Genomic DNA, 24,862 nt, shown 5'->3' on the forward strand with positions numbered 1-24,862 from the left:
TCTCTCTGTAACTTTCAAATACATAAAATAAATCTTAAAAACAGACTTACAGCTTTTATAAAATACTTGCAATGCTCTTAAGAAATATCTACCAAAAACTGGAACCATTCTAGGTACGACCTCAAACTCCGAAAGGCACTGAACCGTCGGCAAGACGACACAAAGCGGCCGTGAGCGCCGGTGAAGAACCAGGGTCGCCGGGAAGAAGGCGGGGCAGCCCTCACTTGTCCATCACGCTGAGGATCATCTCGCAGGTCAGGCCTTCCGGCTGCTCTTGGCTTCCGGCCAGGACAGGAACCGGCTTGCCGGGGAGCGGCTCCCCTTTGTCCGCCAAAGGCCCCTGCGCTGCCGCCTCCTGGGAGTGAGGCACTGGGGGAGCAATGCAGAAAGAAATCCCAGAAATTAGGGCTGCAGCGCGGCGCGAAGGTTTCGGAACGTCCCTTAACTCGCACGCGGTGGCAGGCCCGTCCCAAGCTCGTCCCAGGACAGGACCCTCGATGCACCATCTGCTGGCGTGGGGGCTCCCTGGGGCGTGAGCCGCAGCCCTGGACTCCGGCCACTGGAGGCCGGGAGCCCCATCCCCTGGGCTGTGCTGACCAAAAGGGCCCCAGGCACCGTCAGGTCCTACGGTGGGGGGCGGGGCAAAGCCACCCCAGCAGTCTCCCGGCCCTGTGCTGGCCCAGCGGCTGCCCACGGCCGGTTTCACAGGACACGGCCCAAGCCAGCTGCTCCCAGGGCGTGTGTCTCTCTGTGCCACTATGGGCCGAGCGTCCTGCCAGGCACACACCGCGGGCCACGGCCGCTTCTCCAGCCACAGTCACCTGCTCTCCCTCCAGTGGAGCGAGAAGCAAACGGATCTCGGCGAGTGGCCCCTGTTCACCCGTCTGCCCATGTTCCAAATGACTTCCTGGGAACACCCGGAGCGTCACGTTAAACCACGGACGGCCGTGGGGGCTCCACATGGTTCCTGGAAGCACTCGGGGGGAGGGGAGGTGGGCCCAGTTCTCACGGATGAAGCCAACCTTGAGATTGGCAGAGGTCTATGAACGGCGGGCGAGGTGGCCCACGTGGACCCGCCAGCCGAGCAGTGGCCACGGGAACCCTGCCGCGCACCGCGGCCTGTTTTGTTCTTGGCGCACTCACACAAGCCAGGGTACCTGTCTGAGTGCCCACGTGGCTCTGGCTGCAGCAGCTGACCATCTAAACCCCCCCCGCCCCCTCCCGCCATGGAACATGGACGTGCCATACACAGCGTGTCCTGGGCCCCTGTGTGGCCGTGCCCGAGTGATGTCCCCATTTCAGAGATGAGTGAGGAGAGGTACACGTGTCGCTGACCGACACTGACGACCTCGGGAGTGAGCCCTGGCCACCCTGTCGCCCACCCCGATTCAGAGTCCTGCTGGTGTGGACGCAGGTGTGGCGCAGGTCAGGCCTGGGTGGGGGAGGACACGGACAAGGGCCCCGTGTGTGCGTGGGTGTGGACGCGGGCACAGCCCGGCCTCTGTGGAGACCAGGGTGACCACAGAGAAGACGCCATGGCGGGGGAGGAGGCGACGCTGGGACAGTGTGGGGAGAGAGCCGGGGTTGGTGGATGGCGGAGGGCGGCAGAGAGCCAGGAAGGGCAGCAGGCATCACGCAAGGGGCTTCTGGAGCCCTCGGTGCTGTGCTGAGGGCACTGGGGGGGGGGGGGGACGGGGAGACTCGGGGGGGGGGCGGTGCTGCAGCCTGCAGCTCAACATGCGGTGAGCTCACGGAGGCTGGGAGCGGGCGACAAGGCTGGCTAAGGGGGAGGGGTCCGGACCCAGGGCCCAGGGGCCTCGGCGGGCAGGAAGGCTCTTCCAGGACCCCATGGCCCTCCTGCCACACGTCAGGGAAACGACCTTGGACGACATCCCCCCGCCCAGACACGCCTGGACCCTCTGTCTACACTCGCTGTAACAGCAGCTTTTCTCGATCCCACAGCACAGTGGGTAACCTGGCGCTGTGGGGCCTCGCAGAGAAGGCCCTGTGGTGGGGGTGTGGGCCCCTGAGGTCCACAGACGTCCCTCCCACACACACCCCGCCCCTGCCCTGCAGTTCTGATAGGCAGCTGAGGAATGGCCCCCACGTCAGTCACCAAACCTGCCCACCCCGGCGGGACGCGGCACCAGACACGTCTCCGGGCCTCTGGGTGGCTGGGGGCAAACGGGGGCCCAGCAGCCCGCAGGACCCAGGGACGCCGATAGCTGGAAAATCGCTGTCAAATGAAACGCGTTTAAGACAGGTACCTTCTTCCTTTACTGCGGCTCCTGGGACGGCCGTCGTCTTCCCCGGCCTCCTCTCCTCCCCCGAAGCAGCCGCCTCCGCGGGGCCCGAGTCGCACCTCTCCGAGTGCCTGTGCATGTTATTCTGGAGGGGCGACACAGGACACGCGGCGGCGTCAGCACTACAGATGCGTTTCAAACACACAGAAGCAGGCCTCAGGGAAACAGCGGGCAACGCGCACCTGTCACCTCTCACACATGAAAGGGGGCTTGTGCGAGACAACCTTTGCTGTGTGTGCGGGTGTGGCTGGAAGCTGGCCCTTTTGAAAGTTATGTTTATTTGAAAGGCAGAGTTACAAAGAGGCAAATCAGAGAGACAGAGAGAGAGAGAGAGAGAGAGAGAGAGAGGGAGAGAGGGAGGGAGAGAGGTCTTCTATCCGCTGGTTCACTCCCCAGATGGCTGCAAGGGCCAGAGCTCAGCCAATCAGAAGCCAGGAGCCAGGAGCTTCTTCCAGGTCTCCCATGTTGGTGCAGGGGCCAAGCACTTGGGTCATCTTCTACTCCTTTCCCAGGCCACAGCAGAGAGCTGGATTGAAAGTGGACCAGCTGGGACTCGAACCGGTGCCCATATGGGATCCTGGCACTGCAGGCGGCTTTACCTGCTATGCCACACCAGAAGCTGGCTTAAATGTTTCTATCATAGACTTCAATGAGATCCGACACTTATTTTTCTAGACTCTTCTACCGTCTACAATGAGGACTGCCATTGAAGCAGACGTCCCCTCGGTCAGTCGGTGGCCGCGACTTTGCTGCCCCGCCGCCGCCTCTGCCGACCCCGCTGAACAGAGGCCGCAGCCACGGAACCGGTGCACAGCATCCACACGGAAACGGGGACCGAAGGCGTCCTGGCCAAGCCCTGCACGCGGGAACGGAAACAACTCAGGACGTGCTCGCCACGTGGAGAGCTCTCAGCAGCAGCGAGACGCTGGCCCCGGCTCCAGGTTTGCTGACCGCACGACTCCCACTTTGGCTTTAGGCTGAGCTCGTCAGGACTGTGCGGGAAGAGGGGTTCAGCCCTGGGGGAGGAGGCCACGGGTGCTGAAACCCCTCCCCCAGGGGCCACCGTCCCATCCGCCAGCCACTGTTTAGGCGAAGCTCGTGGGTCCTGGGGCTGCCAGGCCGTGGCCGCCTGTGGCTCACTGGACGCTGCTGTGGCCCATTCTGGACGTGGCGCAGGCTGGCGCAGCAGCCGAGAGCCTTTCCCACTGGGCACTTCCCTTACGTCCTGACTGCAAATAGACCACGCTGCTAGGGAGGTCCAGGACTCCTTTGCAAATATACAGAAGACAATGGTTCCCTCCCCAATGTACCTCCAGATAGACATAGGCACACGCATACAGGCACATACACACCTACACAGAGCACCTATGTACATACAGACAAGTACACACACACAGGCGTATACACACAAACACAGAGCACCTATGTACATACAGACAAGTACACACACACAGGCATATACACACCTACACAGAGCACCTATGTATGTACACATGCACATACAGACACTCACAGGCATATACACACCTACACAGAGCACCTATGTATGTACACATGCACATACAGACACTCACAGGCATATACACACCTACACAAAACAGCTATGTACATAGACAGGCACACACACACAGGTACATACATACCTACACAGAGCACCTATGTACATACAGACAAGTACACACACACAGGCGTATACACACCTACACAGAGCACCTATGTACATACAGACATGCACACACCCACAGGTACATCACACCTACACAGAGCACCTATGTATATTCATGCACACACACACAGGCGTATACACACAAACACAAAGCACCTATGTATACACCTGCACTCTACCAGGCATACACACACATACAACGTGTACAGACACACACATGCAAACATGTATGTAAGCATGCACAAAACACAAGCACATCCACACACGTACAAAGCATGTATGTACACATACAGGCCTAGCTGCACGTATACCAAGTGTGTGTGCACACACACACGTACGTACACACATACTCACACGTAGGCATGCACACACAAACACGCACACATACACACGTACACACATGCAAAGTGCCTATGTATATACACATACACATGTACACACACACACGAGTTGTCTACAATACAGTGGAGGGCTAAGAACCACCGATGTCCGCACACCCAGCCTTTGGAAAGTGACTGGGATTTTAAGGAAACCAACGTGACATTTAGGCCACGCTGGACTCCTGTGAGAGACGCTGGTGTCAGGAGTGTCCCCGGGGAGGAGGAGCCCGACGCCCCGCAGCCAGAACAGGAGCCCAGCTGGAAGCAGCGGCGTGGACGTCCCCACAGACTGAGAGAAGCCGCGCCTGCCTGCTGCGTGTCCGGGGACGAAGTCTGCGAATAATTCACTTTTTGAAAATTAAACTGGGTTCAAGGGTCAGGTATGCGTCATCTTTTAACAGCTTTACTGAGGCAAGCCCCACGCCACACAGTTCACCCACTGAAAGTGCATGGCTCTGGGGCCAGCATGGTGGTGTGGAGGTAAAGCCACCGCCTGCAGCACCGGCATCCCACATGGCCGCGGGTTCAAGTCCCGGCTGCTCGGCTTCCCATCCAGCTCCCTGCTAATGCACCTGGGAAAGCAGCGGAAGACGGCCCCAGTGTCTACACCCCTGGCCCCACGTGGGAGACCTGGATGAAGCTCCTGGCTCCTGGCTTAGCCTGGACATTGCGGCCATCTGGGGAGTGAACCAGCAGATGGAGGATCTCTCTGTCTCTCCCTCTCTCTGTAACTGACTGTCCAATACATAAATACATCTTTAAAGCGTACGATTGTCAGTGTGCTCACAGGCCTGAGACCCACCCAGATTCCCAACCCCCAAGAACTGTGAGAAGACGAGTGTCCGAGTCACTGGGATTTGAGGAACTCCGTCACGCACACACAGGTAGCTAAGACACCACTCAAAGAACAAGGTGAGCAGCCAGCCTGCGCCTGGGCACAGCCCCGCCTTGCTGCTCTGAGACCGGCCAGGGCACAGGTGCGGTTCGACTCCATCTGTGGAGCAGCCTAAATCCAGTGGGCAGGAACAACTGAAGAGCCCACGCCGAGGGCCTGGCACCGGGGTGCGGCAGGCTGAGCTGTCACCTACAACGCTGGCACCTGTGTGAGCGCCGGTGTGAGTCCCGGCTGCTCGACTTCCCATCCAGCTCCCTACCAACGCGCCTGGGAAAGCAGCAGACGATGGCCCGAGTGCTGGGCCCCTGCACCCACGTGGGAGACCCGGATGGAGTTCCAGGCCCCTGGCTTCAGCCTGGCCCTGCCCCAGCCACTGCGGCCATTTGGGAAGGGAACCAGCGGATGGATCTCTCTTCCTGTAAGTGCCTCTCTAATAAACAACTCTTTAAAGAAACCTCTGGGGCTGGCGTCGTGGCCCAGCAGGCAAAGCACCGCCTGCGACGCCGGCATCCCAGGCTGGAGCACTGGTCCCCGTCCCGGCTGCCCCACGTCTGACCCCGCTCCCTGCTATGGCCTGGGGCGGGCAGGGGAAGACGGCCCTAGTGCCGGGGCCCTGCACCTCGTGGGAGACCCAGGCGAAGCTCCCAGCGCCTGGCTTTGGCCAGGCCCAGCTCTGGCTGTCGCAGCTATTTGGGGGTGAAACCAGCAGATTTCTCTCTTTCTCACCAACTGTCCTTCCAAACGAGTAAGTGAACATAAATAAATAAATCTGTAAAAAAGAAACTACACAGAACCAGGGGTTCCTTGGGCAGCGGAGAACTGCGACTCCTCGCCAGACCCGGAGGTGGCACAAGGTGCTACCGGGCTCCTGTGCCCGGAGCTGGGTGGGGCTCCTGTGCCCCGAGATGGGCAGGGCTCCTGTGCCCCGAGATGGGCGGGGCTCCTGTGCCCGGAGATGGGCAGGGCTTCTGTATCCCCCGAGATGGGTGGAGCTTCTGTGCCCCCCAAGATGGGCAGGGCTCCTGTGCCCCGAGATGGGCAGGGCTTCTGTATCCCCTGAGATGGGCGGGGCTCCTGTGTCCCCGAGATGGGCGGGGCTCCTGTGTCCCCGAGATGGGCAGGGCTCCTGTGCCCGGAGCTGGGCGGGGCTCCTGTGTCCCCGAGATGGGCAGGGCTCCTGTGCCCCGAGATGGGCGGGGCTCCTGTGCCCGGAGATGGGCAGGGCTTCTGTATCCCCCGAGATGGGTGGAGCTTCTGTGCCCCCCAAGATGGGCAGGGCTCCTGTGCCCCGAGATGGGCAGGGCTTCTGTATCCCCTGAGATGGGCGGGGCTCCTGTGTCCCCGAGATGGGCGGGGCTCCTGTGTCCCGGAGATGGGCAGGGCTCCTGTGCCCCGAGATGGGCGGGGCTCCTGTGTCCCCGAGATGGGCGGGCCTCCTGTGCCCGGAGATGGGCAGGGTTTCTGTATCCCCCGAGATGGGTGGAGCTTCTGTGCCCCCCAAGATGGGCGGGGCTCCTGTGTCCCTGGGATGGGCGGGGCTTCTGTGTCCCCCAGAGATGGGCGGGGCTTCCCAGAGAGCGTCCCAGGGCCCAGAGCGCTCACCCAGCGGGAGAAGCCCTTGCCACACTTGGGGCACTTGTGCACGGTGGGGACGAAGCTGGAGTCGTGGTGTTTCTTGAAGTGGGCGTTCAGCAGCTGCTTCTGCCGGAAACACTTATTGCAGGAGAGGCAGGCGAACGGCTTCTCGCCGGTGTGGGTGCGCACGTGGGCGGCCAGGTGCCGCTCCTGGGGGGGGGGCAGGCAGCTGACCCCGACTGTACAGCACCCGGTCCCCTCCCGAAGACGGGCCACCGCGACCCCTCCCGACACAGCACAGCAGCGCCCTTGTCCCGAGGCACGTCCTGGCTGGACCTGCGGCCCTAAGGGGGCGTGGCAGCCCCTCCTGGGGGATGAAGTGTTGACCCCCCGCCCCGCCCTGCATTTGGACTTGGACGTCCGTCCGGTGACTGCAGTTCCGGAGGTCACCCAGGGCAGACGGACGCTGCCCACTTGGCCGCACGCAAGGGTGAATTCCGCGGCCCCGGGCCCTGCGCGCACAGGCGGAGCCAACATCGCCCCCTGCTTCCTAGCGTGGGGATGGCCCTGGGAGAGCAGTGGGTTTTTGGCGGGCAGGCAGCTGGGGGGCCGAGCTCGGACCCACGGGGGAGCCAGGAGAAACGTGGGTGCCGAGGGCAGAGGGCGCGCTGTGTCTGGTCCCGGACGATGCCGTGAGCGCCCAGGTTAGACAAGGCCGTGTCTGCGTCAGCACCAGGCTGCCAGCGGCTCTCGAGCCTTCCCACGCACCTGTCCCCTGTCCATCACCTGCCCCCGTCCCCTGTGTCACCTGTCTCCTGCTTCCTGCTCCTTGCCCTGTCCCTTGCCCCCTGCCCCATCCCATGTCACCTGTCCTATCCCCTGCCCCCGTGTCCCCTGTCCCATCACCTGCCCCCGTCATGTCCTGTCCCCTGTCCCGTCCCCTGTGTCCCCTGTCCCCTGCCCCGTCACCTGTCCCTTCCCTGCCCCCTGTGTCCCCTGTCCCTTCCCTGCCCCCTGTGTCCCCTGTCCCGTCCCCACCACCACCTGTGCTCCTGCTTCCGCCCTTCTCCCCTCCTCTCCCCTCCCCTCCCCTCCCCTCCCTTCCTCTCTGTAAAGCCCGTGGCGGTGAGTACAAATTTTCTAAACTTCTAATCTTCTCTCGAAATATGGACCCAGATTACTGTCAGTGTCTCCCCTTAAAGGGACAGCGCCGCTCAGGCACGCGTCTGTCAGATGCTCCATCTGTTGGGGGAAGCGGGGAGGGGAGCCGGTGACTGGGGCTGCCCGGGGCGCCTGGGGCTCTGGGGGGCAGCGATGGTGCCTGACGCCGACTCCCCAAACGTCCGTGCAGGCGGCCAGGGCCCGGTCAGCAGAGTCAGCACCTTTTACCGCTGCCAGGCAGTGACCGCATCACCGCCCCCCTGGGAGTCCCTGCCCCCATCCCCGCCGCGGCCGGGCCACGCAGGGCCGGCCTTCCCTGTGACGTCAACGCCGTGAAAGCGTGGCCGGCCCCTCCGCGGGACCTCCAGAGCCTTCAAGGACCTGTCACCCTCCTTTAAGAGCTCTCGCTTTAAACTGTGGCTGTGCCGCTACCCCGAGCAGCCGCGCTGTGAGCACCGGGTTCCAGTGTTCCCAAGGGGGGAGTGACCATCCTCTTCCCAGTGCCACTGCCCACTACGGCCCCCCACCGCCCACTACGGCCCCCACCGCCCACTATGGCCCCCACCGCCCACTACGGGCCCCCCCCGCCCACTATGGCTCCCCACCGCCCACTATGGCCCCCACTGCCCACTACGGCCCCCCCGCCCACTACGGCCCCCACCGCCCACTACAGCTCCCCACTGCCCACTATTGCTCCCCACCGCCCCCCACCGCCCCCCACCATCCCCTAACCTCCCACACTTCCCCCGCCCCCACCATCCCCCGCCCCGCACCTGCTTGCAGGCGTAGCCGCAGTGCCCGCAGGTGAACCTCTTCTGGTCGCGGTGCGTCTTCTGGTGCTGGAGGAGGGCGTAGCGCTCGTGGAAGGCGGCGGCGCAGTAGCGGCACTTCATCTCGGCCGCGCGGTACGCGTGCAGGTTGCGCAGGTGCACACCTGCGTCAGAGCCGGGGGAGGGGGGGCGTCAGGGACACCCCTCCCCCAGGCCAGGGCCACTCCGGTCAGCTTCTCCAGCCTCCCGAAGGGCCCAGCTGCACCCAGGCAGGAGCCGTCTACACTAGGCGTGGGAGCCTCTTCCTGCCGGGGCCTCTGGCGTATCCGTCAGCTCACTCGCAGGCCACCCGAGACGCCGGCTGCGACAGGAGCGGGCAGATCTGTCCACGGGCCAGGGGTCCCCCCCCAGCCCCAGGCACAGGAGGTAGAGCGCCCCAGGCCCACACCGCTCACGGACGGAGCAGCCAGGACCTCGTCGCGGGGTGTGGGCGTCAGGTGGCTCACACACAGCGGGCGCCAGCCCCCGGCTCAGCCTGCACAGCCCTGACGTGCGGCTCCCTGCCCGGGCTGTGACTCCTCAGGGACACCTGACCTGTGCCACACAGCGCGGTCTCACGGGGACACGGGACATACAGGGACCCACGGGAACACACGGACACATGGACACACATGGACACATGGGCACATGGGGACATACAGGGACATGGGGACACACGGACACATGGGGATACAGGGACCCACGGGGACACATAGGGGCACACGGACACACAGGGACACATGGACACATGGACACACAGGGACCCACGGGAACACATGGACACATGGGCACATGGGGACACACATGGACACATGGGGACATACAGGGACACGAGGACCCACAGGGACATATGGGACACACGGACCCAGGGACACACATGGACAGATGGGGTCACACAGACACACACAGACACATGGGCCCACACGGACACATGGTGACACACAGGGACATGGGGACACAGATACACATGGACACATGGGGACATACAGGGACATGGGGATACACGGACACATGGGGACACATGGACAGACACATGGGTCCACACGGACACATGGTGACACACAGGGACATGGGGACACATGGACAGACACAGAGGGACACACGGGGACACATGGACACACAGGGACATGGGGACACAGGGACCCACGGGGACATATAGGGACACATGGGGACACACAGGGACATGGGACACACGGGGACCCACGGGACGGCCTCACGGGTACCTCCCCTAACCTGGTCTGCAGGGAGCGGCTCTGGGGTCTCAAGGGAGGCTGCAGACGCCGCACACGGAGCAGCAGGTGCAGGCCCCACCGGGCCCAGGCAGCTCAGGGGCACGGCTCCCCACACAGTGACGGCAGGGAGGGCTTGGTGTGTGCACACGGCACCTCAGTGTGTGCACACGGCACCTCGGTGTGTGCAAAAATACTCAGTATATGCACACAGCACCTCAGTATGTGCACAGCACCTTAGTGTGTTCCCACAGTGCCTCAGTGTGTGCGCACGGCACCTTAGCGTGTGCACAATGCCTCAGCACGTGCACACAGCACCTCAATGTGTGCACACGGACCTCAGCGTGTGCACACGGACCTCAGCGCGTGCACACGGCGCCTCCCAGGGGCCTGCGGGTTCGGAACTTGGCATTCACCCCTCTGCTGGCCCCGGGGCTGTGACCCACGCCCCCATGTCCCCCGGGCTGTGACCCGGGCCCCCACGTCCCCCACGGGAGAGGGGCGAAGGCGGGTGAGGCCCCCCTTCCGGAACGGCTTTCCACAGAGCTCGTCTCCATCTGGGAAAGCCGGCGACCCCACCTGCCGCCGCGGGGTCCTGTGACGTCTGTCACTCAAGCCTCATGACGTCACCGTGTGCCGGGAAAGGCTACGGAGGGGCCCGGGCAGCTGGGGCGGGTCTCCCGGGGAGGGGGCTCGCTGAGTGCACCCCGACCCAAACCCGGCCCAGGCCCCAACCCCGGCCCAGGCCCTGACCCCTGACCCTGGCCCCCCCGACCCCCGGACCCCAACCCCGACCCCAGGACCCCGACCCCAACCCCCGACCCCGATCCTGGACCCTGACCCCGGACCCCGACCCCGGACCCCCGACCCCCGGACCCCGACCCCGGACCCCGCACCCTGACCCCGGACCCCGACCCCAGACCTTGACCCCGACCCCGGACCCCGACCACGGACCCCGGACCCCAACCCCGACCCCGGACACCGGACCTCGACCCCGACCTCTGACCCCGGACCCCAACCCCGACCTCTGACCCCGGACCCCTGACCCCGACCCCGGCCCCGGGCCGCTCCTCCTGCGGCACAGAGCGGAGGGGAGGGGCCGCGTCGGCTCTCAGGCCGCCTCTTCGCTTTGCAATCCCGGCTCTGGGCCTCCAATCGGGCCGCCCCAGCACTCGGGCCACGGGGCTCTCGGGCAGGCCACGACGGCCGTGAGCCCCAGCGTCCGCGTCCAGAACGGACACTTAAAATGCCCGCGGGAGCGTACCGCGCATGCGTCCACGGCCGGCGAGCTCTTACTACGCATGCGCAGATGCAAGGGGCCCCGCACCAGGATTAGGGTTAGCGCCACGCAGCTGCACTTGTGCACTGCGGCCACCAGAGGGCGCCATAAGACCTCTGGAAGAAAATCCTCCCCAGGAACCGCTGGCTCCTGGGAACCACAGCCTTGGGCACTGGGGCTGTGCAGGCCATGCCCTGGGGGGGCCACAGCCCTGCTCTGGGAGGCCATGGTGTCGTGGCCTCCCAGAGCAGGGCTCGGGCCCCAGGGCCCGAGGCACCCACTCAGGTGTGGGTTCCCCCCTAGGGGGGCCACGGCACCACGGGAACCCACAGCCTCGGGCCCTGGGGCCATGCAGGCTGCACCCCGGGGAGGCCAGGGCACCACGGGAACCCACAGCCTCGGGCCCTGGGGCCACAGCCCTGCTCTGGGAGGCCACGGCACCACGGGAACCCACAGCCTCGGGCCCTGGGGCCATGCAGGCTGCACCCCGGGGAGGCCACGGCACCACGGGAACCCACAGCCTCGGGCCCTGGGGCCACAGCCCTGCTCTGGGAGGCCACGACACCACGGGAACCCACAGCCTCGGGCCCTGGGGCCATGCAGGCTGCACCCCGGGGAGGCCATGGCACCAGACACTCACGCAGGTCGCTCTTCCTGGCGATGACGGTGGCGCAGTGCGGGCACTGGTACTTGGGGACGTTCTCACTGTGCTTCTGCAGGATGTGTGTCTTCATGGTGCCGCTCTGGGTGAATCGGGCGTGGCACACCCGGCACTCGTACGGCTTCTCACCTGCGACACGCGACAAGGCGGCAGTGGCTCGGGGGCCGCAGGTTCCTCCCAGCCCCTTGCTCGTGGGCTCAGTTCCCACGTGAGCGTGAGTGAGGCTCCTGAACCAGCCGGCCCCGGCGAGGCTGCCTGAGGCCACGTGGCTTCCCTGCCACGGGGGCTCACGTGGCTCCGTGCCCCACATCCCCCAGGACGCACGTGGACGCGTTCCTGTACAGCAACACAGACAGCGCGGCCAGGACCGAGCCCACGTCAGCCCCCGTGAAGGAGGCATTCCGGAGCTGCCCCATGTCGACGACCCCGCGGCAGCGCAGGCTTCGGGGTCCTGCTCGGCTCGGGGCCGTCGACTTCGGCAGAGGACCCAGGGGTTCCCCCGGCCCAAAGCCTGGGCCTGGAACTCCAGCTGGCGTCCCACGTGGAGGGCAGGGGCCCAGACACCCACCATGGCTGCCCCTCCCCCCGGGGTACGCAGAATGGGAAGCCGGTGCCGGTGGCAGAGCCAGGGCGGGGCCTGCTTCAAGCACGGGGTGCCTGGCCCCAGCAGGCGGCTCTGGAGAGGCGAGCCCGTGGGGGCTGCAGCCCCGCCCCCGCCCCGCCCGGCCTCACCTGAGTGGGTGCGCATGTGCCGCTTCAGCTTGTAGGTGTCCTTGCTGGCGTAGCTGCACAGGCGGCACTGGAAGGGGCGCTCGCCCGTGTGCGAACGGAGGTGGCGCTTCAGCTTGCTGGCCTGGCGGACAAACCACAGGTGCTCGGGCCACGGCCACGGAACGTGGCAGCTCTCCCACTGCTCAATCAATGGACTGCAATGGCAGAGCTGCACCACTGAGACACACGCCCAGGCCACGGCAGAGCTGCACCACTGAGACACACGCCCAGGCCACGGCACAGCTGCACCACTGAGACACACGCCCAGGCCACGGCAGAGCTGTGTCACCCACTGAGACACACGCCCAGGCCACATCAGAGCTGTGTCACTGAGACACACGCCCAGGCCACGGCAGAGCTGCACCACTGAGACACACGCCCAGGCCACGGCAGAGCTGCACCACTGAGACACACGCCCAGGCCACTCCTTGTGGATTCCCTGCCAACTCTCACCTGAGGCGGCACCCGAGACCCTCGGTGGGCACCGAGCGAGGGACTTTCCCACCTGCTCAGGGACACCGATCCCGGCACTCAGGGCCACGGTGCTGGCTTCTGATTGTTAAGGCAACACAGCTGCGGTCCAGGTCACACCGTGGAGTGCGAAGTCGGGACGGCTCTGCCCGCGCTGGGCCCTGGGGACACGCCCACGCGAGGCGGAGGAGCTCCGCTCTGCAGGCCTTGCCTGGGGTGCAGAGCCGCGCCTGCGGGGCCTGCACCTGCCTTCCCTCACCTGGGCCCCGCGCTAGCGGGTCAGATGCCCACTCGATGCAGGAGAACCCCTCCCTCCCGTGGCTAGAGTTAAACAGCAGACGCCGTGCCTGCTGCGGCTCGCGTCCTGCCTGCCTGCTGTCTCCCAGCGCGGCAGCACCTGCTTCTCCGAGGTCGTCTCCACCATAGCAGGAACAGGGCAGTCGTGCCGGGGTGGACCAGCCCTGCCCACGGCCTCGGGACGGCCACCCTGTCTGCTTCCCGAGACAGAAGCGCAGACCGAACAACTCCGCTTAGAGACTCAGAGGTCCAGTGCGGGCCTTCAAGTCCATTAGGAAGCGAACTAAAGGGAAATTGACCAACTGCAGCAGGAAGGGTTCGAGGCAGATTAGTACGGGGTGGCCCAGGGGTGTGGAGGAGCCAGCTGTGTGGGAGCCCCCGGGACGGCTCTGCAGGGGTGGGGAGAGGGGCGCAGCTGTGGGAGCCGCAGGTCCGTGCCCAGCCCCAAGCGCCCCTGCCGGCACAGGCCGAAGGGCAGCACCCAGAGCCAAGACCGGCTCGGACGGCAGACCAGGAGTGCCAAGACTGGGCACTGCGAAACGAGCCCGTGGCAGCGGTGGGGGGGGTGCCTCGGGCCAGGCTGGCCCTGCACAGGCTGCGTGCAGACCCTGGCACTGGGCGGGGCCTCGGGGGAGCGGGCAGCAGCGCTGAGAGACAGCGGCAGGTCCCGGTGAGGAGGAGCCGCAGGGCCTTGGTTCTCCGTGTCCTAACCGGAGCCACGCCCTTCAACTCAGATGAGAAACCATCTTTCAGAAATAGCAAGGCTGAAAAAAATTCCTGGAATCGAATCCCGATGCTGCCTGGGACCCGGCCTGGTTTCTGGAACGTGGCTGCGTGCAGGTGCTTGGTTCATCCCCGCCCCTGGCTCCAAACCAGCACCCACAGTGCCCCCTGGCTCAGCGCAGTCTTTAAAAATCAGCCGGTGGAAAAGCGACGCTGGAGAGTAGGATCAGGTCCCGCCCCCGCGTCACTGGACCAAGTGCGGAACCTGCTCCCACAGGCCACACGGATGTCCATGACATCGGCGTGGCCACACAGGGTCATCAACTTGGACTTCAGCTGAATCCCGAGTCCCGCCTGCCGCTGCGTGGCAGGGTCCGCCCACGTCACGTCACAGGCCTGCCACGGCCACGGGCCGCCGTTCCCACCCCTGATCCAGAGCCCCGTGAAACCCGTTAGTAGGAAATGCCCACGGCAGCGGAGCGAGGCCCATCCTTGAGTGGAACCGGAACGCGGCTGTCGACCCGGGCTCACGCACGCAAAGCCGCCCAGGGCACCTGCCCTCTGCTGTCCGCCCCAGGGACCGGCACCCTGCCTCAGGCACGGCCTGAGAGCCACGCGGAGCCAGCAAAGCCACCCAGGGCACCTGCCCTCTGCCATCCGCCCCAGGGACCAGCACCCTGCCTCAGGCACGGGCACCCTGCCTCGGGCACGGCCTGAGAGCCACACGGAGCCAGCAAAGCCACCCAGGGCACCTGCCCTCTGCCGTCCGCCCCAGGGACCAGCACCCCGCCTCAGGCACGGGCACCCTGCCTCGGGCACGGCCCGAGAGCCACGCGGAGCCAGCAAAGCCACCCAGGGCACCTGCCCTCTGCCGTCCGCCCCAGGGACCAGCACCCCGCCTCAGGCACGGGCACCCTGCCTCGGGCACGGCCCGAGAGCCATGCGGAGCCAGCAAAGCCGCCCAGGGCACCTGCCCTCTGCCGTCCGCCCCAGGGACGGGCACCCCGCCTCGGGCACGGGCACCCTGCCTCGGGCACGGCCTGAGAGCCACACGGAGCCAGCAAAGCCACCCAGGGCACCTGCCCTCTGCCATCCGCCCCAGGGACTGGCGCCCCAGGGACTGGCACCCCGCCTCGGGCACGGGCACCCCACCTCAGGCATGGGCACCCTGCCTCGGGCACGGCCTGAGAGGCATGCAGAGCCCGGGCAGAACTTCACAAGGCTGAGGGTCGCCTGCTCTCGCGCGCACCTGTACGGATTCCCTCCTCTCAGTCGGCAAAGAGGAAACAGAACTTTCCACCCGGAGCTTGGAACCCGGCACGCGCCTTACTTCTCGCGTGGCTGTGGCGTGGGCCATGCCTTGAGTGACACCCGGTCTGTGGGTGCTGGTCGCTCCCAGCACAGCTCGGGGCCGGCGTGATCACCTCCACACACGCACACTCACCCCCACGCTCACACACTTACGTACCCACCTCCATGCCTGCACGCTCACCTCCACGCCCGCACACTCACCTCCATGCTCACACACTCACCTCCACGCCCACACACTCACCACCACGCCCGCACACTCACCTCCACACTCACACACTCACCCCCACACCCGCACACTCACCTCCATGCCTGCACACTCACCCCCACGCCCGCACACTCACCCCCACACTCACACACTCACCCCCACACCCGCACACTCACCTCCACGCCCACACACTCACCTCCACGCCCTCACACTCACCTCCACGCCCACACACTCACCTCCACGCCCTCACACTCACCTCCACGCTCACACACTCACCTCCACGCTCACACACTCACCTCCACGCTCACACACTCACCTCCACGCCCGCACACTCACCTCCATGCCTGCACACTCACCCCCACGCCCGCACACTCACCCCCACGCCCTCACACTCACCTCCACACCCGCACACTCACCTCCATGCTCACACACTCACCCCCACGCCCTCACACTCACCTCCACGCCCTCACACTCACCTCCATGCTCACACACTCACCCCCACACCCGCACACTCACCTCCACGCCCACACACTCACCTCCACACCCGCACACTCACCTCCATGCTCACACACTCACCCCCACACCCGCACACTCACCTCCATGCCCTCACACTCACTTCCATGCCCGCACACTCACCTCCACGCCCGCACACTCACCTCCACGCCCTCACACTCACCTCCACGCCCGCACACTCACCCCCACACCCGCACACTCACCTCCACGCTCACACACTCACCCCCACGCCCACACACTCACCTCCACGCTCACACACTCACCTCCACGCCCTCACACTCACCTCCACGCCCTCACACTCACCTCCACGCCCTCACACTCACCTCCACGCTCACACACTCACCCCCATGCCCACACATTCACCTCCATGTCCTCACACCCCCACGCCCACACTCACCTCCACACCCGCACACTCACCCCCACTCCTGCACACTCACCCCCACTCCTGCACACTCACCTCCACACCCGCACACTCACCCCCACTCCTGCACACTCACCTCCATGCTCACACACTCACCCCCACGCCCACACACTCACCTCCACGCTCACACACTCACCTCCACGCCCTCACACTCACCTCCACGCCCGCACACTCACCTACATGTCCTCACACTCACCCCCATGCTCACACACTCACCCCCACTCCTGCACACTCACCTCCACGCCCGCACACTCACCTCCACACTCACACACTCACCCCCACTCCTGCACACTCACCTCCATGTCCTCACACTCACCTCCATGCCCTCACACACTCACCTCCGCGCTCACACACTCACCTCCACGCCCTCACACACTCACCTCCACGCTCACACACTCACCTCCACGCCCGCACACTCACCTCCACACCCACACACTCACCCCCACTCCTGCACACTCACCTCCACGCCCTCACACACTCACCTCCACGCTCACACACTCACCTCCACGCCCTCACACTCACCTCCATGTCCTCACACTCACCTCCACGCCCGCACACTTACCCCCACTCCTGCACACTCACCTCCACGCTCACACACTCACCCCCACGCCCGCACACTCACCTCCACACTCGCGTACTTGCACAGGGAGCACTTGAAGGGCTTCTCGTGGGTGTGTCTGTACCGCCGGTGGCGGACGAGCTCCCCGCTGGTGACGAAGGCCATGTCGCAGTCGCTGCACTTATAGGGCCTGGTTCCTGGAACAGCCAAGCGAGATTCAACCTGAAAACACCCGCGGCCCGGACCTCTGCCATTGCAGCCGATCTCAAACACGTGGCCGACTCAGAAGTCGCTTTGCACGGCGTGCAGCTCCCGGCTGTGTCTCTGCAGCCTTCCGTGCTCTGGGCCGAAGCTCGGGAGGGAAAGACACACACAGGGTAAACAGATGCGGACGGCAGCGCCCTGGTCTGGGGTCTGTCCGGACGGTGGCAGCCACCGACGGCCCCGGGCTGCACGCTCGCTGTGCTCCCCACACACGCACGACCGGGAGCTGCTGACTCCACGGCGGGCGTCCCTGCACTGCTGACCGTGTGGCGGACGTGGGAGGGGAAGGGGGACCCAGGAAAGTGAGCGCGCGGGGAGGGGCTGCTCACCCGTGTGCGTGTTCACGTGGTTCCGCAGCAGGGTGACCGTGCGGAAGGCCTTCAGGCACAGGTGGCACAGGTGCGGCTTCTCGCTGCTGTGGGTCTTCACGTGCCGGGCGAAGCTGGAGCCGTGGGCCGAGGTGAAGGCGCAAACGCCGCAGCAGAAGGCCCGGGCCGCTTCTGCGGGGAGCGGAGCGCACGGGTTTGTGCTGGGAACCCGCGTTCTCCAGACGCGCTCGATCTGTTTAGGCGCGATCCATGCGCCTGGCACCGGCCCAGTTCACGCTCTCATGCTACCCACAGGACCTGGCACTGAGATGCACGAGCGGGTCCGAGGAGCCCGGGCTCTGAGCCATGCACCTGCCGGAGCGCGGGCTCGGACTTCCGCGCCGCCCAGCAGGTGCCCTCGCCCACACACCCGGAGGAACTGTCCCAGGTTCTAGAGTGCCCGCTGCACAGAGCCTCGTGCCCGCCCCCAAGGCGGAGCCCGGGAGGAGAGGCTCCCACAAAGGCGGGGGCACTGGCACTAGCGAGGCAGCCCCCACCCCAGCCAGCGGACTACAAGGAAACCCGGTCAGCCCGGCGCTGTCCAACACCACAGCCAGCAGCCACGTGACTGCTTAGACTGCAAACTAACTCACTAACGTGAACCAGAGTTTCCGGTGTATCTCCTCGACGGTGAGCTACAGTGCCGCTGCCCGGGAGCCCGTGCGTCCAGTGGTGCTGTGCGGAGCGGCACAGGTACAGGACATTCTATCGTCATAGCGATTTCTCCCGGACGGTGCTGGGCTGGCACAGAGAGAGGGGGAAATCTCTCCTCCTCTGTTTCCCAGCCACCTCTAACAAGGTACAGGGGAGGCGCGGGGAGCCGGCTGGAGCTGGTTTCTGACCATCGCTTCTACCATCATTTCCTAGCAGAAACCAATACAGACCATTGCTCAAAGGACCCAGGTTCCAAAGAGTTCCCACAGATAACAGGAAATAGAGTTCCTGGTGGACAAACAGGACGGCAAAGCAAGACCCAGCCTGGAAAGACGGGGGCTGCAGGCGTGGGGGCCAGAGCAGGGCGCAGCTGAGCCGGGGTAAGGACGGAGGGCGGGGGCGCCGGTCGTGCAAGTCGTCCTAAGTGTGACGAGGACCGGAACAAGTCAGGATGCCTTTTCCGGGATGCTGGGAGAGAGTGGGACGCTCGCGGCGGGGGTGGGGGGACCCAGCTTTTAAAAGCCTGGGAAGAAGAGTAAGTGTCCTGGGGTCTGCACTTCTTCTGGGCCCAGTCCCCTTCCCCAGCTCCGTGGTTCCCTTGGAAACGCCCTCCAGCGCATGAGAGCCGCAGGGCAGAGGACGGACCTCCACCCCTGGACTCTAACACTGCAGAGCATGGTGATGCTTGGTCTGGCCTGCCCGGCGCTCCCCGGGAGACCACGTCTGAAGGCTGGCCTTCCCTCGCCTGGCCTGGGACTCCGCGTGCTAAGGAGATCCCGGGGAGGAGAGGGACAGGCGCCGGCTAACTGGGGAACAGCAGACACACAGAGAGCTTGGGAGGGTGGCTGAGGGGCGAGAGGCTCCGAGGACTAAGGGCTGGGAAAAGCGCCAACATATTCCTGGAAATCAAGGCCTCACGCATGTCCACGGCCTAGGGACAGCCCGAGCCCTCGCCCCCCGCTGGCCTGCGGGCAAGGGGAGCCGGAAGTGAGGGCTCCGGCAGAGCCGGGGCGCCTGGCGGCCCCGGGAAGCCCAGCCCCACCGCTCGCTCCTCGGCAGGCCGGCCCTCCTGCTCTGGGGTCTCAGGTGTTCAACATTTCTTTACTCATTGGCAGAGACTTCCGTGACCACAGCCAAGAACACGGCCGCTGCACGGTTCACGGAAACACCAAATACAGACTGTGATGGTCACGTCTGGTTTTCAGCAAGTCATTACGTGGCATCCAAAGAAACCAGAAAACGTCTGGCCTGAACCGAGAGAGAAACAGCACTCAGTAGGACTCGTTCCTGAGAAGTCGAGCCATCGGACGCACTAGGCAAAGACTTCAAGCCATTGAGATTACGTATGTGCGAAGACAAAAATAAAACATTGTCTGAGGAACTAAAAGAAACCATGAGAACGGTGGCTCATCAAATAAAAATATCAATAGGCAGAACTCATTAAAAATCAAAAATTCTGGGATTGAAAAATTTCCATGAAAAACTCCACCGGCAGCGCTCGGCGGCAGATCTGGTATAACAGGGAGAACCCGCAGAGCTGAGGCTGGGTCAGCCGCGGTTCCGCAGCACGAGGAGGGAGAGGACAAGGGTCAGGGAGCATGCGCCGAGAGGCCGGGCAGCGGCAAGAGCCAGCGCACGCCCGGGGGCTGCAGGGGAGCTCAGGCCAAGCGCCAACGCGCCCCAGACGACCTGCACGCGCAGCACCTGCACACGCTCCAAGCAGAATCGACCCAAAGAGACCCACACCAAACACATCGTAACCAAACTGCGGGGAGACAAGGCGAACGCGGGCCCACGGACGACCAAAGAAAATAACTCAAAAAACAAAATAAGACAAATGACAAGGGATACAAGTCATGCCCCACACAACAGCCATCAGCACAGAGGAAAGTAGAACTCTAAGAACTGAGGGATAAGAATGGCTTACAAATAAAGAACAAAAGAAAAATGAGGAAGACTTTCCTGAGTAGGTTAAACCGAGAAATTAAAAATCTGGGGTTACCAGAAAGCATAAAAACCATGAATCTGCTGGTTGTTCCTGTAAGAGGTTCATTTTAAATTCAAAGACATAACGAGACTGCAAACCAAAGACCAGAAAAGCTGCTTCCTGCCACGGTAACCAAGAGAGACTTGAGGCTACAGGAGTATCAGGCAAGCTAGACTGTGAGACAAAACCTGTTATGAAAGGCAAAAAGGGTAACAGGTCAACCTGTCACTAGATGAGGCGATTATAAACGTATATACCGCCCATAACAGAGTCCCAAAGACACCTGACACAACTAAAGGTTGAACCTGAAAAAAAAAATTGCAGGTAGGAGCGGCCTGTCCAATACCCCGCGTTAAAACCTCATAAATCAGAGAGAAACCGGTGAAGCGAAGGCGTGAGGACGCTGTCAGCCAAGCAGACACGGACGTCCACAGGCAGACACGCACGTCCACAGGCAGACACGCACGTCCACAGGCACACAGATGTCCACAGGCAGACATGCACGTCCACAGACACGCACGTCCACAGGCACAGACACGGACGTCCACAGACACAGACACGGACGTCCACAGGCAGACACGGACATCCACAGGCGCAGACGTGGTTGTCTACAGGTAAACACGGACGTCCACAGGCAGACACGGACGTCCACAGGCAGACACGCACGTCCACAGGCAGACACGCACGTCCACAGGCACAGACACGCACGTCCACAGGCAGGCACGCACGTCCACAGGCACAGACACGCACGTCCACAGGCACAGACACGCACATCCACAGGCACAGACACGCATGTCCACAGGCAGGCACGGACGTCCACAGGCAGACACGGACGTCCACAGGCACACAGATGTCCACAGGCAGACATGCACGTCCACAGACACACATGTCCACAGGCAGACACAGACGTCCACAGGCAGACACGGACATCCACAGGCAGACACGGACGTCCACAGGCACAGACACGCACGTCCACAGGCAGACACGCACGTCCACAGGCACAGACACGCACGTCCACAGGCAGGCACGCACGTCCACAGGCACAGACGTGGTTGTCTACAGGTAAACACGGACGTCCACAGGCAGGCACGCACGTCCACAGGCAGACACGGACATCCACAGGCACACAGATGTCCACAGGCAGACGTGAACGTCCACAGGCAGACACGCACGTCCACAGACACGCATGTCCACAGGCAGACACGGATATCCACAGGCAGACACGCATGTCCACAGACACGCATGTCCACAGGCAGACACGGACGTCCACAGGCAGACACGGACGTCCACAGGCACAGACACGGATGTTCACGGTCTCCGTGGAAAGACCCCAGAATTTTGATCTTCTCAGGTGCTCTGGGGGATCCTCCAGGCCAGACCCCAGCTGGGCCACGCGACACGGCCCAGGAAACGCAGACGGAAGTCACTCAGCATTTCTCTGCTCACGGCCGGATGGAACCAGAAATCAACAGAAGAGGAAACCCGGGACAGGCGTCATCGGAGAAAGTCACGCGCCATACACGAGCCAGGAACCCTCAGGAAAACCAGGAGCCGCTCTGAGACGGACGGGAGTGAGAGCACGGGACAGCAGCTTCCCGCGTGCTCACGGGGTTGTACGTGAACACCTGCATTAGGGACGAGAGTGTCCGAGGCCTTGAGGACCAGGACACGGAATATAAACCCAAACCCAAAGCTAGGAGAGGAAGGAAAAGGCAAAGAGTAGAACGCAGACGATCAAACAGGAAGACAAGAGCGAAAAACCAAGGAAGTGTCCAAATGAGTAACACTTAGAGTTTGGCCAAGGGAGAGAAGAGAATTCCTAAGTCACCAAAACGAGGAAGAAAAGTGGGGCCATCGCCATCACCACTACGGGAACAGAGAGGAGACACGATTACATAGCCAACGGCCGGGATAGCCCGGGCGAAACGGGAAAACCCTGCAACAACAAGCACTAAGACTGACTCAGCGCTTGGGGCTGGCGCCCTCAAGGAGCGATCTAGGCAGAAGGCCACGCAGTCATGGGGATGGCTGCGTTCCTATCAAGTTATGACTCTGTTTACACCGAATGTCCAGGACAGTAAATCCAGCGACAAAATCTGTGCTGGTGCTTGGCTGCCAGGGCTGGGGAGGGGGCAGGGTGGGGCGGGGAAGCGACTACCTAATGGGCAGATTTCCTGTGGGACTGATGGAAATATTTTTGGAATTTGTGGGGATGTAGAAAATTGTGAATATACTGGAAACCTGAAAATGACCCCAAGGAAACTAATATATTTTTAAAAGCTAAACAAATTGGGGCCGGGACTGTGGCGTAGTGGGTAAAGCCACCACGTGCAGTGCCAGCATCCGATATGGGTGCCAGTTCAAGTCCCAGCTGCTCCACGTCCGATCCAGCTCTCTGCTGTGGCCTGGGAAAGCAGTGGAGGATGGCCCAGGTCCTTGGGCCCCTGCACTCGAGTGGGAGACCCGGAGGAAGCTCCTGGCTCCTGGCTTTGGATCGGTGCAGCTCTGGCCTTTGTGGCCAGTTGGGGAGTGAACCAGCAGATGGAAGACCCTTCTCTCTCTCTCTCTCTCTCTCTCTCTCTCTCTGCCTTTCCTCCTCTCTGTGTAACTCAAACAAATAAACAAAACCTTTTTACAAAAAAAACAAATCATTTTCGAGGGATAAATTCATCCTGCAGGCTGGTGGGATGCGCCGGGTGTAATGTGGCTGCCACACGGCCTCAGCACCCTGCTGCTGCGGCCCAGTCTGTCTCTCTGAGCTCCTCCGTGGCTCAGACAGCTGGGCACCCCCACACATTTTGGGAGCTATGGGCGCCGACCATGAAGACCTCTCACCCGCTCCCCGGTCCGTGCTGACTCACCAAATGACCGCCTCCGCTGTGGCCGGAGAGAGCGATCGCTCCTCCCGGTGCTGCCCGCGGTCTCAGCACGCCGCCCTGGAAATCGCTCTCTCCCCTGGCAACCCCTCTGCGGGGCTGCAAACCAGAGGGCAGAGCCCAGGGCTTAAGAGCACAGGGCTTTGTGCGAACATTTTAACTGGGCTTTGTGCTTTCGCACTGACGCACAGCACAGAACATTAGTCCAAAATTTCTCCCATTTCCTGACATTTCGGGAGCAACTAAAAGCCAGCCACTCAGGCCCTCCACCACCATCACTTTCCGGAAAGGGCAGCGGCCCGGTCAGCCGCAGTCCGCGCGAGGCCCTACCCACCCTTGGTCTGTCCGTCCCCACTCGGGAAGTCGGCCTTCTCCACAGCTGCCTGAGTGGCGGCCGGCTGGTCTCCTTGCTCCTCCGCGTTCAAGTTCGAAATGGTCAGGACAATTCCATTTCCTCCTTCAAGCACCAGCGGGTCCCGCTGCTGCTCTCTCCCCAGCTAGTGAACAAAAACAAACAGGTAGGACCCGGCTAATCACAGCCCGCTGATGAAAACCCTGGCCCGACGAACCGCAGATCACCGGACGGCAACAACGAAGGGGCGGGCATTGCGACCAGAGCAAGGAAGCCACAACTGTGTAGCACCAGGGTTCCCTGGTGGTGAAATACAACATCCCCCCCCCCCAAACACAAAGCACCTCATGGAATCCAATTAGTGTAACCTTTCGGGATCTTGCTAAAAGGGAAAAGGACATAAAGCCTCCCAAGGGTTTTCCTGGGAAAAATGTTCACCGTGTTTAGTTGCGAATTGCAAAACATGCTATCCATCCAGGCGCCACGCAGGAAGTTTTCTATTTGCTTCTCCCGTGCAGGGGTCAGCTGTACCTTCTCGAAGCCGGGGATGTCGGCCAGGGTCCCGGGGATGTCGGCCAGGGTCCCGGGGATGTCGGCCAGGGTCCCGGGGATGTCGGCCAGGCTGCCCGCCTTGCTGTCCCCGGCCACGGGGCCGCCGTCCGCCAGCAGGTGGAACTGTATCACCCCCATCTCCTGCAGCGCGCTCAGGTCCTCCTGGACACTCACGGCCACGCAGGGCGGCGCGGCCTGCCGGGGCTCCTCGCCCAGCCACAGCAGCGAGGGCAGGTCGGCGCCAGCCTCCTGCAGGATCAGCTGCACCTCTCCCGGCTGGGGCGCGCCCAGCCAGCCCAGCTCCTGCAGCCCCACGTCCTGCGAGACCAGGGGCACGCTCTGCAGGGCCAGGACCAGCTTGCTGGGCTCGGCCGGGGCGGCCGGCGCCGGCTCCAGCTCCTCGGCCAGCAGCCGGGCCGGGGGGGCCCTCGTAGCCGCACAGGGCCTCCAGCCTGCCCGGGCCCGGGGGGGTCTTCGCGCTGCACGCGCCGGCCGCCTCCTCCTCCAGGCCTGTCACCGGCGTCGACTCCGGCTCCTTGATTCTGGTGAACGGCTCGGGAGCCAGCCCGCTGGCTGCCAT

The 24,862-nt window shown here is 63.5% G+C and overlaps 1 protein-coding gene across 1 annotated transcript; it reads right to left on the bottom strand.

The window, feature by feature from the left end:
• Window positions 1–220: 220 nt before the first annotated feature.
• CTCFL (CCCTC-binding factor like) lies at window positions 221–24,862 on the bottom strand. The gene is made up of 15 exons (XM_062202579.1): window positions 24,768–24,862; window positions 24,262–24,709; window positions 23,713–23,875; window positions 22,110–22,195; window positions 21,411–21,558; window positions 17,823–17,993; window positions 17,293–17,426; window positions 12,691–12,811; window positions 11,938–12,087; window positions 8,754–8,914; window positions 6,847–7,029; window positions 2,268–2,388; window positions 2,122–2,174; window positions 453–624; window positions 221–369 (listed from the first exon to the last, which is right to left on the bottom strand). Exons 1-15 carry the CDS (start codon window positions 24,860–24,862, stop codon window positions 221–223), a joined length of 2,355 nt encoding a protein of 784 aa, XP_062058563.1.

Source organism: Lepus europaeus, chromosome 10 (genome assembly GCF_033115175.1).
Source record: "Lepus europaeus isolate LE1 chromosome 10, mLepTim1.pri, whole genome shotgun sequence".
NCBI lineage: Eukaryota > Metazoa > Chordata > Mammalia > Lagomorpha > Leporidae > Lepus > Lepus europaeus.

What these genes read in the sequence shown, in the direction of transcription:
- CTCFL (XM_062202579.1), bottom strand. Translation starts at nt 24,862, where the DNA reads ATGGCAGCCAGCGGGCTGGCTCCCGAGCCGTTCACCAGAATCAAGGAG. An exon ending in GAGGAGGAGGCGGCCGGCGC is followed by an intron (nt 24,710 to 24,767) that starts GTGCAGCGCGAA and finishes TGCGGCTACGAG; the next exon opens with GGCCCCCCCGGCCCGGCTGC. An exon ending in TGGGACGGGCCTGCCACCGC is followed by an intron (nt 370 to 452) that starts GTGCGAGTTAAG and finishes TTGCTCCCCCAG; the next exon opens with TGCCTCACTCCCAGGAGGCG.